The sequence below is a fragment of the Onthophagus taurus genome, chromosome 3 (genome assembly GCF_036711975.1).
Source record: "Onthophagus taurus isolate NC chromosome 3, IU_Otau_3.0, whole genome shotgun sequence".
Taxonomy (NCBI): Eukaryota; Metazoa; Arthropoda; class Insecta; order Coleoptera; family Scarabaeidae; genus Onthophagus; species Onthophagus taurus.
The window spans coordinates 5,848,409-5,865,725 of NC_091968.1; the positions used below are offsets into that span (position 1 = coordinate 5,848,409).

Here is a 17,317-nt window from a genome sequence, read left to right on the forward strand (position 1 = left end):
TCTTCTTTGAACACTCAGAGACTTCATCGGTCCAGATGACATTTTGAACAAACAGCAGATTATTTAATTTTTCTAAATATCATCTACAAAATTCTAATCTTAGATTGACATCTCCGCCACGTAAATAATGAGTTAGCCCCGCTTTGTATGGTTTATACTTATTTTTCTTTCATATTCGGGAGCAGCGGCTTTTAGGTCAGACGTCCTGTTCAATTTCTCTGCAAGATGTTGATGGATTTATCGCAAGTAAAGCCAACAATTGACTTCATCGTCTTGCAGGTCATTTTGGTATGTCTTTGCACGTGGTTTGGGGAAGGACCAAAAATCTATTAAATTTTCTGCTAACCGGCTGAAGGTTTGTACGTGCGGTTGTCTTCTTTCCACATACCTTGTAAAATATAATTCCGCGGCTAACGTCGCATTCTTATCTGATAACATATTGCATTCCATCATGTTACATTTTTCATAACGTTCGAAATTCATTGTAAAGTTTTATTCAGTTTTGTTATATTTTGACACTTAACATGCTGGTGCATCGTACCAGCACATAATGCCAGAGTTGTTATCGAATTTTTAAATACAAACTTTGGCAATTATTTAATAGATTATGTTGCATCATAGTATGTGTGTTTATCTCCATAGCAACATTAACTTTTAAATACATACATTAGTTTTAGATACAACAAAATGAATTTTTGTTAATTATTCAATAACTATAAGAAATATACCCCACAAACTATATATATTTGTTATCAGAAGAAAATAACAAATTATTTTAAGTCATAACCAACTATGGTTTCCATTTAAAAAAATAAAGTTACGTCTAAAATCTCGAAAATAAAAGATGGGAAAAAAATTCTACCTACGCCACTGAATTCTTCGTAAAAAGTTGCCCATATAATGTTTTATTTATAATACTTCATCTTTGATAATAAGTGAGATATTCGCAAATGTCGTTTTCGCAAAATTTTCGGTTTTTGCCGATACGGCGAAAACAAAAGACGATAGCTGTTCGGAGTTTTCGGCATTAGCATTTTCCCGAAAAACGAGATCATGACATGTAAGCTACTTTTTTTCTATCTCTTGTAGGTTCGGAGATAGCCTATGTGGACATCGAAATTGGGACACCTTGTACATTACCAGTCTATGAGCTCAAGAAACACCAACTTTGTTGTGAGAGAATGGTTAAAAACCTTAACGAATATTGGCAAATTAAGTGATATTCTACAATAGCATTCCCTGTAATTATTTTGTCTTATTTTCCATTTGTAAGCGTTTTCTTCAATTTCTTTTAATTGCTACTTATAGATAAATATGACTGTACTACAATACCTGAGCTAAGTAAATTGTAAAGCCTATAGGTCACTAATTATTGTAAATTTTTCGAAAAACCACTCACAATTCTGTTCGACAGAATTAGTGGTGTATTCTCAGTGAATGCTGGGATATTACCTTTAATAATGTTCCCTTAATTATTTAGTTATACTTATTTGATTTAAACTATTTTGATTTAGTGAATTTCTTTTTATTTTTTTTTGTGTGAATTATACGGAAAACAATAAAGGTTATAATAATTAATATTAAATATTAAGAAATAAAACCTTATAATAATTAATATTTGTTGTACTAGAGAACACAGTATATTCAACCCAAGCAGAGGCAATAGAAAACTACCCCTACTTTTTTGGAATAATTTAAAAACTACCCTGCGATTTTGGCTTCATTAAATACACTTATAGTACATTTAAAAATATTAATTATGTGTTTTTTCTCATTTAGGGGTGGCTGGGATTAACTACCCTCACCACCCCAAATTTTTTTTTTGTTGCAAGTATTGCTTATCGATTTTGGTGCAATTTAGCATGTGAACAAAAACATTCTGCGATAATTTCATTTTCCACGAGTATTTCGCTGACAATAGCTTTGTTCGTTGGGACTGCACTACTCTGCACGACATGGCACTCGTATGACGTCATAGTGCAATGAAGTGTAAGTGCAATGCCATGTCAACTTAGTGCAGGTCAGAAAAGTGTATAAACCGTGGTCGCAACGAACAGATTTTTATCAAAAATAGTGTATAATATGTTGAGGTTATGTTAATGTCAAAAAAATATAACTTTATAATAATGATTTTCTCTTTTTATAATAATTTTATTACAACTTCACCAACAGCTTTAATTTTATCTTCTGCAGAGTTCGAGAAGAATTTGGCCTTAACAATGACGGGCTGATTTGGAATTTTTCCTTTGCCTAATCATTTATAATAACCCTAAAAAAAGAAACAAATTAATATCTTATTTATAGTCTGTTGTCCATTTATCTACTATTTTGTCCTATTTTGTTTTTTTCTACTGCTTCTACTGGGGTTTAATGTACTGTGTTCTCTAATACAACAAATATTAATTATTATAAGGTTTTATTTCTTAATATTTAATATGAATATTAATTATTACAAAACGCGTTTTCAAATATTCCGCCATTTTCATTACACTGAATTACACGCACTTATTGAACTTAATCGAAAGCAAGTGCAACAAAATCTGCACTAACTTGCACCGGCTGCACGAAGTTGCACTACGCATGGCCCAACTAACAGTATAAGTACAGCTGCACTAAACTGCACTAACTTGCACCGGCTGCACGAAGTTGCACTACGCATGGCCCAACTAACAGTATGAGTGCAGCTGCACTAAACTGCACTATCCCCAACGAACACACAACATCTGCACTAAACTGCTTAGTGCAAGTGAATGCAAGTAGTGCAGTCCCAACGAACAAAGCTAATCTCCTAGTTCGTCTATTTCAAATATTATACACTTTTTTTATAAAAATCTGTTCGTTGGGACCACGCTTTATACACTTTTCTGACCTGCTCTAAGTTGACATGACATTGCACTGACTTACACTTCATTGCACTATGACGTCATACGAGTGCCATGTCGTGCAGAGTAGTGCAGTCCCAACGAACAAAGCTATGATCTACTGGAAACATTACTTTATCTTAATTACCAGGAATTTCATATAACTCGCAATATATGAATGCAGTAACCATAGTTACGAAACTACTATGCATTTGCATTAGTGATAGAACGGATAGTGATTTTGCATCGGATATTCGGCATCCCCTTCGACCGGATATCCGGTTATACGGCATATCTATCCAGCAATTATGGTTATAATTTCTGGTGCATTGCCGAAGTGATACCCTATATTGCCACATTGTTGCGATATTTGAATAAAAACGAAATTAATAAGAAAGCTGATAAGATATATCAACTTATTTGGATCCAAGATACAAAATCAACTTTTTTGATGTTGATTTAACTAACGAAGCAACTCTAAAAAGAGGATACTTTAATTAATAAAGGGCGATATTTCCACAAGGATCCTTCAAGAAATAAATGTATAGCGAACTTTGCAAGTTATCGATGAAAATTGCATTATCGAAAATTTTATCAAGACTTCAAATATTGTTTTCTCAAAAACTAAAAGTAATTTATCAAAACGTTTTGGTTCATTGGAAAGAGAAAACTTTTATTAACACTTTGGGAAATTTTTATACTCATATTCCAAGAACCGGATTTTATACGAATTCTTAAAACTTAATCGGTGAAAATTGCAAAATTCGAAAAAATTGTCGATCACTGTGACAAAATCAACAGAAGCAAGGGTAAAAACTACTGGCAAGAAGTCCGCAAACTTTCGAAGTACCAAAAGTCGCCAGAAACCCAGGAGCTTATTGACCCTACGGATGGCTGCTCACACTCTAGCCCGGAAAAGATAGTAAACATCCACGCTGAATACCTTGAGAGGGTGTTTTCCTTCAGCAATGAGGCCCTGTTCTGCCCTCACAACAAAAACACTGTAGACAATTGGTACCAACACGCCTTTCTCAATTCGTCCGAAACACCTCAAGATGCTCTCATGCAGGAAGAAGAATACTTCACACTACTTAACAGAGGAACCAACACAGCCCCTGGATACGACAATATCTCAAGGGAAATCTTAAGGAAGCTGGATCTTGATATCCACGCCTACATAAGAAAAATGCACGTTACCAAAAACAACAATCCGCCGCAGTCTTCCTGGATGTTCGGAAGGCATTCGACTCCGTATGGCACAGAGGTCTACTGTACAAGCTAGCTATGTTGAAAATCCCATCTTATCTTCTTAACCTGCTAAAAAAATGAGAAGACCCAAGTACAACCAAACCGAATTCAAAGTCACTGGCAGGAAGACTAAGGTGTATAGCTCTTTTGGACTCTTTTTATATTTATTTTATATATGTATTTCTTTTCGTATTTCTTATTGTTATAATTTTTATATAAGTCCAAATAAATATTGTTTTCTTCTTCTTGTCGATCACTTCAAAAATTTATTTCTCAAAAACTAGAAGCGATTTTTCAAAACGGCTTGTTGCATTAAAAAGGGGATACTTTAATTAATAATTGGTGATATTTCCACAAGGATCCTTCAAGAAATTAATTTTATAGGTAGTTTTGAAAGTTATCGATGAAAATTGCAACATCGAAAATTTTATCAAAACTTCAAATATTGTTTTCTCAAAAACTAAAAGCTATTTCTCAAAACGGGTTGGTTCATTGGAAAAAAAGACACTTTTATTAACAATTTGGGAAATTTTCATAGTCATATTAAAAGAACTGAATCTTATACAAATTTTTAAAACTAATCGGCGAAAATTGTAAAATTCGAAAAAATTGTTATGAAGTTGATAAATATGTCAAAATTAAAAGTTGTAAGTTTGAACTTTTTGGTTTTTTGAGATAAATGCGTCAAGTTTGGACTCACTTTAAAGGTTATTTTATGAAGATTACAAATACAGGGTTAGCCAGTGAAACGGGAAGATTGGAGATGGCCTTGACAGCTGGAATGTGAGTGGTGGTGGTATTGGCGAGAGTTTGGTGAAAACGCGACGTGCTTTTCGACGTCGTTTCAATATACCGCGTAATAGGCCGGTTCCTTCGGATAACGCCATTCGTTCGTGGATAAACAACCTTGAACAAACAGGATCAACGTCTAAAAAACGAGGTGGGAGTGCAAAAACCGTTCGAACCCCTGAAAACATCGCTGCTGTTCAACAGGCAATGCTCAGAAGTCCACGCCGATCTGCCAAACAACATGCTCTCCGTCTTGGAATAAGTAACACTTCGGTGAGAAGGATTCTTCGTCAAGATTTACATTTCCACCCATACAAAATACAGATTGTGCAATCTCTCAAACCAAGTGACTATCAGAAACGATTACAATTTTGTGAGGAAATAGCCAGAAGACTTGAAGAAAATGACGACCAAATAAACCATTTGTGGATGAGCGATGAGGCGCATTTCCACCTATCTGGTTTTGTTAATAAACAAAACTTCAGATACTGGTCAGAGGAAAACCCTGGCGTACTTCATGAAACGCCTCTTCATGTTTCAAAGGTGACGTTTGGTGCGCCATGTCGGCAAGAGAAATACTAGGCCCATTTTTTTTCGAGGATGTCAATGGAAGTGCTGTGACTGTTAACTCTGTGCGTTACGTTGAAATGATCCAGAACTTTCTTACGTCAGAACTCGCCCGTTTTAATGCGAATGAACACAGAATATTCCAACAAGATAGGGCAACAAGCCACACCGCTAGAGTTGCTATGAATGCTGTGAATGCTTTATTTCCAGGCGGCGTCATTCCCCTTGGCCCCCTCACTCTCCAGATTTGTCAACCTGCGACTTTTTTTTATAGGGTTTCTTAAAAACAAGAGTTTTTCAGAACGATCCACCCAGAACTATCCCAGCCCTAAAACAACGAATTCGGGACGAAATTGAAGGAATACCAGTCAATATGCTGCAAAATGTCATGGGAAACTTCCAGGCCCGGCTGCAGAAGTGCATAGATTCCAATGGAAGACATATGGCAGATTCAAAAAATAAAATTTTCTTTTATAGTACAGTAAATGGCCATCTTTGTACTTTATGTTTATAACCATTAAATTAAAAAAATAAATTTTCTTAAAGAATTAGTTACTTATTTAAATCTTCTCGTTTCACTGGATAACCCTGTATAATAATAAAATTAAAGTTGACATTGACAACTGAATGTTTTTTTCACGACTAAACCCGACTGTTTCTAGTTCTAGGTCTTGTGTTAATTGTAGTGATAGTGCTAGTGTAAAACTAGAACTAACACTAGACCTAGAACTAGAAATATTCGGGTTTAGCCGTGCGTCTTCAGACTTTTCTAAGTTCTTGTCTAAGACGCCCGGCTAAACCTAAAACTTTCTAGTTGTAGGTCTAGTTTTAGTTGTTATTCTTGTACTTTTTAATTGATCTAAAAATATTTTTTTTTGATTTAATCCACTTACCTTGCTTATAATTTCATCCATTTACCCATTTTGAATTAAATACAACCTTTAAATCCAATTAATTACGTGTTTTCACTAACAAAACTTAAATTCAACGTCAATTTTGACAAGCAACTGCAATATTTGGATCTTAATCACCATGGTAACCAAGTCAAGTTGGATAACCTTAAAATAATAAAATTTTATTCCGATTTTTTTATCAATTTTAACTTAATTTTTATTAATTATAAAACTATTCGAATTCTTTACGATTATCTCGCATTCATAACAAATTCGTTAATTGTAGTTAATTTAAGTTGATTCTAATTAAAAAAAATAAATTAAAAATACCTCTTTTTGATTTAATCCACTTACCTTGTTTATAATACCCTAGATAAACCAATTTTGAGTTAAATACAGCCTTTTAAACCAATTAAATAAGACTTTTCCCTTTAAAAAACTTAAATTCAATTTCAATATTGACAAGTTCCTGCAATGTTTGGATCTTAATCACCATGGTAACCGAGTCAAGTTGGATAACCTAACAATAATAAAATTATAACCGGTAACATTTCGCTTTATATTTTAATTTTTTTTTATTTTATTTACTTTTTTTAATATTTTTGTATATTGCTTCTTAAGTGAAATACACTGTATAAATAAAAACATAGAAATGTCAATTCTTCCAATGACGTCATAGCAAGGCCTTTGCGGAGGGATACGTTCATAACAACAGCGTTCATATGGAGTTGGATAACCTTACAGTATGTTTACTGAACGGACCTTGGCTCATATCTATGTATTTTACATCACATTGGTTGTGACACTTCATTTGTAAAATTTATAAATTCCTAGTTAGCTAATCACAATCGGTTAAATTGTCAAATGCCATTTCCGCACCTTTCCTCTTGGAGGTGGGCTCTATATTGAATAGAAGCCTTAGAATGGCTTCTGTCTACAATTTTTGTAATTTCTTGTACTGATTTTCCTTCCTGGGAATGTTTAAGCACTAATTTAGAAACTCAGTTGTTTGGCCTCTTTGTCTAGACATTTCGAATAATACAAAAAAGTGAATTAGGGAATTCCCCTTGTCAACTGTCAAACCTTCTATATGAAATTATTTGTAATTTTTACTTATGGCTGTCTTAATTGGTTGTTGTCAGAGTTTGGCTTGTGTCTAGTTTTTGTTTAATTGCATATATTATGGTGAAATTTTTACAAGAACACATTTCTTCATCACATTTATGAACTAAAACCTTACAGGTGAAAAATTTTCCAATGTAAGTTTACTTCTCCTCTTCAAGCTTCTTCACATAGTCAATTTCAAGTCTTGATAGCCAACTGATTTCTTTCACTATGCTTCCAAATTTGGTGTGAACGTATTTGCCCATCATATATTTCTCTCATCTGGCTTTACTTCTATCTTTTGCTTGTCTCTCTTGTATTGTTTTCCCCTCTTCTACAAGATTGCCTTAAAACTTACATCTAAGTACAGTATTATACTTTTTACTGTGGGCACATGGATTGTTTTAACTTTAAACCAATACAGCTATAAAGAAACCAAAGTCCACATCAATTTAATCCAAATCAAAACAAAATGATTCCACAAGTCAATCTATTGTTAATGTAACTTGATGCGTGGGCTTTCCAAGAAGAAAAGCAACCAAAGCACAGAGTAATTAAATAATTAACCATAAAGTAGCAGAATTCGAAGTAGCTAGTTAATCCATCTCCAAAGCAACCCATCGATAATCAGTCTTCTTGCCATTTACGTTCTATTATTCTTAATCAAAAAAGATATACAATTGGTTTTTAATTATGATTAATCTATGCAACCCAATATACACAATTTACTATTTATTCTTAATTTCATTAATTTTACCTATTATTGTTTACATCTACTGTATATGGACTTATCAATAAATTTTTGGAAAAGAATTTGAATAAAACAAATAATAAAAAAAATAATTCATTAAAATAAGGATGTTTTTATTTTGTTGTTAATAGTCATAGGTTGGTATTAATTAGTACCAACCTTAACTCATCATTGTTTATAATTTCGATTTAATCGTGTGATTATTGAAAATTTTCCTATTTCACTCCCGGAAAAGCAAATATAAGAAAAAATCCTACAGATTTGTGTTTTCACAACTTTTTTGAGTGATTAGAAGAAAACTAACTAATTTTAGTTAAACTTGCAACTGCCACCATTTTTTTTCGTGATCTCGTCGGTTGAGGTTAAGTTTAGTTATAATAATAAATTTATTTGTAATTTTATAAAAAACTTGTTTAAAACATGTATTAATAAACGTTACGAAATAATATTAAATATTTTTTTATTGTTACAGGTCAGATAGTTTATACAAAACGGAAAAAGGAATTTCAGGTTAGAAAATTTTCTGTATGTTAATAAAAATTGATTTATAACTTATTTTTTTCGGTTTTAGGTTCATATTCTTCTAGGTAAGCTTTTTAAAATTAATTAAAAACGTAACTTACATCAATTTAAAAGAACGAAGATTAAATAGAAACATAAAATTTATTTCTGATTACAAAAAGAGTGATACATCTTATCTATATAACTAAAGATATCCTCTAAAATCATTTCTACATCATTTCCTTTAGGAATTAATGTTTTATCTACCAAAAAGCCCACTTGGAACACATCATTATAAGTGAAAAATGAAAAACTTGCTCCGGTTGTAATAAAATTGGGTACCCAAAATAGTAAATAACTAACATCTTGCCCATTTAATTGTACTTGTTTAGTTCCTGGCATATTTGTAAACCCAATTGATGTAACCGCACTAAATTTAGCTAAACTTCTTACTAAAGGGCTTGGTAATAAGTTACAAAACGTTTTTAATTGCCATAAATAAATCTGGAAAAGAATTTTAATTGGAAAAAAGTTTAATTGGAAAAATTATTTTAGTTTTAAAACTTACCCAAGGATCACAAGATTCTAAATATTTTTCATTTTCTTTAATGATTTCTTCTAGACGACCCCTTAAAGTTAAATTATTTTTTGATGATAATTTTATATTGCCTATTGAAGTTAAATTCTTTAATTCACTATGATTATAATGTAATTGAACTCGATCAGGAATCACCATAAAAGTCAGTGTTAAATCGTTAATATTCTTATTTGATTCATTATTTAAATTATTTCTTTTAAAGAAATCACATAAACTTTGTGAAACAGCTGCGTATAAAACGCAACTAAACGAACAATTAAACGCTCTTCGTATCGTTTTTACTTTTTCAATCATTGAATTATCCCCGATTTTGAAAGAGACGTGTTTTTCCTTTGTTAATTTATTTATCCTTAAAGGATTTTTATCTTTAAATGCGAATAAAGTATTTACATACGACTCGCAGTTATAAAATCGCTTTAAATCGCGTTTAAAAAGAAGATTTTTTATCCTTTTTATTTCATTGTTATCGAGTTTATTTAAGTTTTCGGAAGTTATCCGATAATGTTCTTTATCATCGACGATTCCGCTTAGCAAACTCATTAATGATACACCATCAGCTACGGAATGATGAAATCTTAATAAGACTGCGTATTGCTCTTTATCTAATTCATTAGTATTAGTAAAAACGACTCTTTTCTCGCAAATTATTATTTCAAAAGCAGCTTTATCATCTTTCGGAAGCGCCATGTTTGAATATTTTGAAACGAATTCTTTTAAATTTTCTTCATTAATCGTTTTTGCGTCACCGAAATCGACACAAACTGAAAGAATATCTTCAACTAAAACTTGATTGGCTAAAAAGTAACCGTAACCCATAAAAAATTTTCGTATACTAGATAACCGTTTTGTTTTGAGTAGATGATTTCTGCATATATCTTGCATAAATTCGATTAAATCTTTTTTGGAGGTATCCAGTTGGACTACCATAACGACGTTTATTATATTTCGGGCTGTTTCGTCTTCCGTTATCCATAAAGTATCCGCTGAAAGGAGAATTCCACCGAAATTTTCGCCGTGACGAAGTTTTAGGATTAATTTAACGAAGGATTTATAGAAAAATAAAAGTGTTAGGATTATTGTTAGGATTATTAAGGGTATTATTGATATTAACCAACATAATGTTGTTATAAAAAGGTTTAAAATTGGGTTTTTACAAATGAAATTTATTGGAGGGATTTTTCTTAAACCATGCTGAAAATAAATAAACTAAACTAAAATAAATAAATAAAAATAACATAAAACGTCTTTAATATCCGTCCATAATACGGATTATTGTTGTGTGAATTCACAGAACGAATTTAGAGTTGTGAGTATTGATGTTAAGTAAGATCAAATTTAATAAATGTAATAGTAATGAGAGGTAAGGTTAGGTTCCTTTAACAAACCTCGGCAAAAACCGCGTTGTTTTGAGTAAGCTGAGGTCGCTTGCGGCCGAGGCGCTACATCAATATCATATCGACACAATAACTAACCCCTTTAAAACGATATTAAAAGTAATTAAGCCGAGGTCGCTTGCGACCGAGGTTCTATTTCTATACCTTATCGATTCAACAACTAATCCCTTTACAACGATATTAGAGTAATTAAGCCGAGGTTCTTGCGGCCGAGGGGCTATATCTATAACATATTGATACAAAAATTCACCGGTTTATAATGATATCAAGAGTGAGTAAGCCGAGGTCGCTTGCGGTCGAGGCGCTTCATCAATACCATATCGGCACAACAACTAATTTCTTTAAAACGATATTAAAAGTAATTAAGCCGAGGTTGCCTGCGGACGAGGCTCTATTTCTATACCTTTATCAATACAACAACTAATCCCTTTGCAACGATATTAGAGTAGGGGAGATCTTTGCACATTCGACACAGGACATATTCGGGCAGGGCAAATTCACCGCCTAAAATAGTTGCAATAGTGTGCACGGTCGGACAAACATCGTCTCAGTTGTGTTAATGGCTGCTGTGAAATGATGGTGCCGGTATTTCAACAAATCTTTCTACAAATTAAAATTATAGTCTTTTGTGCCAAGAGGTAAATATTTTCCACTTTACTGCTTAAGCTTCTACAAAATGGTAGGCGAAGACTGGATAGCTGCTTTTATGAAAAGAAACCAAGATTCATCCCACCGAAAACTAATGGAGAAATACAACTTCACACCAGGCCGGATTCTGAACTGTGACAAAACAGGAATAACAACTGTTCTACAGGCCCCTAAAGTAATTGCACAAAGCGGGAAGAAGCAGGTTGGGCAAGTGGTTTCTGGAGAGCGTGGTACATTAGTAACATTCTGCAGAATTGTAGCGGCTTCTGGAGTTTCCTTGCCTCCTATTTACATCTTTCCCAGGATAAGAATAAAAGATGAATATCTGTATGGTTCAGTACCAGGCTCCGTGTGTTTTAGATCAAAGACTAGGTGGATGACTGCTGAAATTTTTGTAAAGGTGTTTGAACATATCAAGAAGCATAAGAACTGCAGGGGATCCCATATTACTCATAGTTGATAACCACGAGACGCACATTAGCCTTGCAGCTATTTTATATTGTAGAGAAAACAGTATTAAACTACTTTCATTTCCGCCGCACTGCACCCACCAAATGGAGCCCCTAGATGTCGGGATCTATGGGTCATTTAAATCAAGGTGTAAAGCATCATTCAACGACTTTTTGAGCTTCAATCCTGGGACAACGGTTAAAATAAATCACATTCCTCAACTCTCACATGAACCATACTTGTTATCATTTACCTCTATAAACATCGTGAAAGCGTTTGCTAAAACAGAAATTTGGCCGCTAAATTCTCAAGTTTTCTATGAAAATGATTATCTTCCAGCAACGGTCACTGACAGGCCTTTCAGGGCACCGGTGGCAATTCAGGATTTAGATATTTCCGTTGCAAAACAAGATGCAATGAGTGACTTGCCAGGTCTTTCTGGAACCCAAGCTACTACTGACATTATTAGTATGGTGACAAGTATTGTTGAAGAGTTGTTTGTAAACGTATTCAAAGAGAGAAAAAAGAATTACACGGTTGCTGATATTCACCATTTTCCAAGAGCACCCCACGAAAGATTCTACGTAAATCCAGGCAAGGAAGCTCCAAAATTTACACCGACACACCGGAAAAGGAACGAATTGAAGACATTAAAAGGGAGAAAATGATGAAACAAGGTGAGAAAAATGCTACAAGACAAGTCTTCCCAATAAAAAGTAAGAAATCACGAAAAAAGGTGGTGCCAAAATTAAACACTGAAAAGAAAGTAAGTAAAGAAAAGAAACGGGTAAAAGAAAATTCAAGATGAGACATCTTCATCTGATTCAGATATCGAGGTTCCAAAAACAAAAAAAGGCAAATAGTCGTCTGATTCATCACATCTAGGCAACATGCACCTAGAAGATGAAGAAACTGATGCGCCAGGCTTACTAGAGTTTGAAACAATAATTGAGATCGATAATTACATTTTAATTAAGTTTCTTATAAAAAAAAGCATCAAATATTACATTGGCAAAGTCCTAGCTGTTGATGATCGATCTGATGAATACGAGGTCAGCTTTTTGAGAAAAAAAAGGGCAATACAGGTTTTGTTTTCCCGAATATCTTAGACGTGTCAGTGGTCCCTAGGTCTGATGTCATTTTGAAACTGCCACAACCTATCAAGTCAAGTACTACAAGACTAAATGCAATAATTAAGTTTCCAATGAACTTAGATATGTATTACGTCATTGAATAAAAAGTTTGAATTCATTGTAGTTGTAGCCCGATTCTTTTTGTATTATAATTTTGGTCACTGTCCGAATGTGCCTCGTGCATCCGAAAGTGCATTTTTTTTATAAATATTACTGAGTGGAAAAATATGGCCTATTTTTAAACTCTTAACGTTTTGTAACATGTGTAATAGAGCATACTTTGTTGTATTACTAAAAGGTAGTAGACCAAAAGTGCCCGAATGTGTCTCGGTCTCCCCTAATTAAGCCGAGGTTGCTTGCGGAAGAGGCTTTATATCTATACCATATCGATACAAAATTTCACCGGTTTATAACGATATCAAGAGTGAGTAAGCCGAGGTCGCTTGCGGCCGAGGCTCTGCATCAATGTATCAACATATCAACACAACAACTAACCTCTTTACAACGATATTAAAAGTAATTAAGCCGAGGTCGCTTGCTGCCGAGGCTCTATATATTATCTATACCATATTGATACAAAAACTCACCGGTTTATAACGATATCAAGAGTGAGTAAGCTGAGGACGCTTGCAGGCGAGGCGCTACATCAATACCATATCGACATAACAACTAACAAAGGGGTTAGTAATAACAATATTAAAAGTAATTAAGCCGAGGTCGCTTGCGGTCGAGGCTCTATATATTATCTATACCATATTGATACAAAAACTCACCGGTTTATAACGATATCAAGAGTGAGTAAGTTCTGGACGCTTGTGGGCGAGGCGCTACATCAATACCATATCGACACAACAACTAACAAAGGGGTTAGTAATAACGATATTAAAAGTAATTAAGCCGAGGTCGCTTGCGGCCGAGGCTCTATTTGCAACGATATTAAAGGTAATATCTATATAGCTTATCGATGCAACAATTCATCGATTTGTAACGATATCAAGAGTGAGTAAGCTGAGGTCATTTGCGGCAGAGGCACTAAATTCATACCATATCAAAAACTAATCGGTTTTCAACGATCAATGTGGTACCTCGGTCGTGAGCGACCTCGACATTATTACTCTTAATATCGTTGAAAACTGGCTAGCTTTGTAGTCAATATGATATCAATGCAGCGCCTCGGCTGCAAGCGACCTCGGCTTTATTACTCCTAATATCGTTAACAAACGGTTGGCTTCTCTGTGCGATGTGGTATGAATGTTATGCCTCGGCCGCAATCGACCTCGGCTTTATTACTGTTGACACTGTTGTAAAGTGGTTAGTTCTGTATACGGCATGGTATCAATGTAGTGCCTCGATCGCAAGCGACCTCGGTTTTATTTGATATGATATCAATTTTTACGTCTGAAAACAATATATGCAATTTTTCTGTAAAATTGGTTACCTATCATATCATAAATTAGTTGTTCAGAGATTATGGATGATAACAACGCTGAATATCATATGATTGTCAAAAAGACGTGATCCGCAAAGACTTTTGAGACGAATCAACAATTTGGCAAATATGGCTCTCGCTTTCTTTTACGTTATTCATCCCTTATGTCTCGGATGTTATTCAGTCTTATCTCATTTATAGATGTTCCTTAATTGACTTTTTCAAGAGCTTTTCTGAATATCTGTTTTGAGTAGGCATACTGTAGGAAACAATAAATATTGCCCTACTCTTCGTGAGTATAAAAAGGATAATAAAAAGGGTAGCGAGAGCTACTCTTGTAACAACAGTATTTTTGGAGTATTTTTTTTTAGCTTTTGGAAGGCAACCATGAAGAGTAGGAGATCAGTAATCTCTAATATGTGACTGATAATAACTGATATCATTGAATGGGATTTGGAACGAAAGAAAATCCTATCCTGTATCTGCTATATACTAGTAACATAGCAACTTCTGTTATGATAAGACTATAAGATCTAATCTGAGCCCTACTCTCAAATCTTATTTTAAGCTCCATCTTAAGTTAAACTGGGCTTACTTATGATTGAGGTGCTGCAATATATGTTATATAATAAATGTATTTGTTAAACACATTTTCTATCTCAAGTTAAACCGTGTTTAGACATATTGATCAAGAGAATGTCGTAAATCTTGGAAAAGTGATGCATTGCAAAGATAACATTTAGATTTGGAATTAGTAATTTTCTAATTTTTTGAAGGATGACGTATGCCAAAGAAGTACATCTTGGTATTTATCAAATTTTTAGTGAATCATCAATAAATTAATTGTGACGTTTTTATAATAATTCATAATAATCACTAGATATCAATACTGCATTGTCATCAGAAATCGTGTGCTGTAACTTATCATGACAGAATTTAAGCCATAAATGTTAATAATTATATTGGTGGGATGAACATTTTTAATACTTTTTAAACACAACATTGAACTTGACCTTCACATCTCTTCAATCACAAATATTCTTATCATTTTTATTCAATCTAACCAACTAACCCAATTAATCACGATAATTTTTAAGTGCTTACTAAACAATAAAACTTAACTTACCTTAATCGTTGATGAAACACTTCCGTAAATTTGCAGGAAACTTGAAAAACAATCCATTTTGCTCTGACTAATCCAACATTAACTCATTAACTAAACTTAAATTTATTTATATCGAACTTGATATTTACCTTTAGGTATAAATATACGGTCTTATCGAACTTGTGTGTGTAGTTGATCACGTATTTGAAACTTTTTTCCTGAATGATTCAAACATAAATAATAAAGTTAAAATAGCAAAAAAGAGAAACCTGCCCTTAATTTTTTGTTGGATTATAATTATATGAATTATTTGATTACCTTGATGTTGTTAATGCGATTTGAGAATGCGGAATAAGCGATTGCCGAAAAATTAATTTGGCAAGGACGTGCAAGAGTGCAAAGATCGAGTTGTAACGTTTATTGTGTGATAAGTAAATATGTGCCAAAGCTAAATGTGTAATGTTTGATATGCAACAATAATAAAAGTGAGTGAGGTTATCACACAAACGTTGAATATAATGGATTATCTATAAGTAATATTTGTTTCTTCTATTTTTTTTGTAGGATTATTATTTTAACATCAATCAAAGATAAGAACAGAAAAACTTATTAATAATAATAAACACTTAAAATTTCCTGGCAACTTCATATAATCGTTCCAAATTTTCAAAAACTCCATTTAAAACGTCTTGGACATCCTCATCGTTTGAAATTAGACACTCATCGACTAAAAAACCCATTTGAAATCGATCGTCGTAGGTGGACAACGAAAATCCTGCACCTGAAAACAAAAAATTTTAAATTTTTTTGGTTATCTTAATTAAATTATCTTATCGATCTATTTTTAATAGATTTCTTAAAATAGATTGTTTTTTGTTGCTCACCTATTGTTACATAATTCGGGACCCAAAACATCATATGACTCAATTCGTTCCCAAAGATTTCGATCTTTTTTATTCCTGGTAAATTGGAGAAACTCACCGAAGTCACATCGTTTAGATTTAAAATGAATTTAACTAAAGGTTTAGGTAATAAATTACTAAACGATTTTAATTGCCAATAATGTATCTAAAAATTAATCTTTATCGAAATAGAATTAAAATTAATGTTTTTTTCTTACCCAAATATCAGAGGATTCTTCAGATCTTTTACATTCCTCGATAACTTCTCTTAATCGAATCAAAAGGACGTCTTCTTTAATTTGATTATTATAATTTTTGAGATTAATTGGTAAATGAATGCTTCCCATGGAAAAGATGTTTCTTAATTGTTTGTGGTTAAAATGTAACTGATTTTTATCGGCGATGTTCATAAAAGTTAAAATTAAATTATCGGGAATATTTTTTTTACTTCTTACGAAAAAATCGTACAAACTAATTGAAATTGAAGTCAATAAAACGGCGGTAAATGTGCAATTTGGAATCGAATTTTTAATAATTTTGACTTTTTTGAGCAATAAATCATCGCTTTTTTCAATTTTAAACGCGATTCGTTTACGACCCGAAAGTTTCGCTTTTTTCAAATCATTTTGATCCCTTTTTGCGATTAACGTATGCAAATAAGCTTTAGAATTAAAATGTTGTTTTAACGAAAATAAATTTCTCCCTCTATTTTCCTCAATCTCATCAAACTTTTTATCAGCAATTTCTTTATTTATAAAACTCATCAACGTCATTCCATCAGCAACAGAATGATGTACCCTCAATAACAAAGCAAAATTTTCATTCTGATCATTTTGATTCAAAACAACCCGATCTTCACAAGCGATTATCTCAAAAGCTCCATTTTTGGGTAAATTTCGATTCGAAAATTTCATAACAAACTTCCTCAAATCGTTTTCATTCAA

At 33.0% G+C, this 17,317-nt stretch overlaps 1 protein-coding gene across 1 annotated transcript; it reads right to left on the reverse strand.

The window, feature by feature from the left end:
* Positions 1 to 8,841: 8,841 nt before the first annotated feature.
* On the reverse strand, positions 8,842 to 15,956 carry LOC111416801 (uncharacterized). Its single transcript, XM_023048904.2, has 5 exons — positions 15,790 to 15,956; positions 15,621 to 15,689; positions 15,493 to 15,559; positions 9,283 to 10,503; positions 8,842 to 9,218 (listed from the first exon to the last, which is right to left on the reverse strand). Exons 3-5 carry the CDS (start codon positions 15,547 to 15,549, stop codon positions 8,877 to 8,879), a joined length of 1,620 nt encoding a protein of 539 aa, XP_022904672.2. The 5' UTR covers positions 15,550 to 15,559; positions 15,621 to 15,689; positions 15,790 to 15,956; the 3' UTR covers positions 8,842 to 8,876.
* Between the last annotated feature and the right edge of the window lie 1,361 nt (positions 15,957 to 17,317).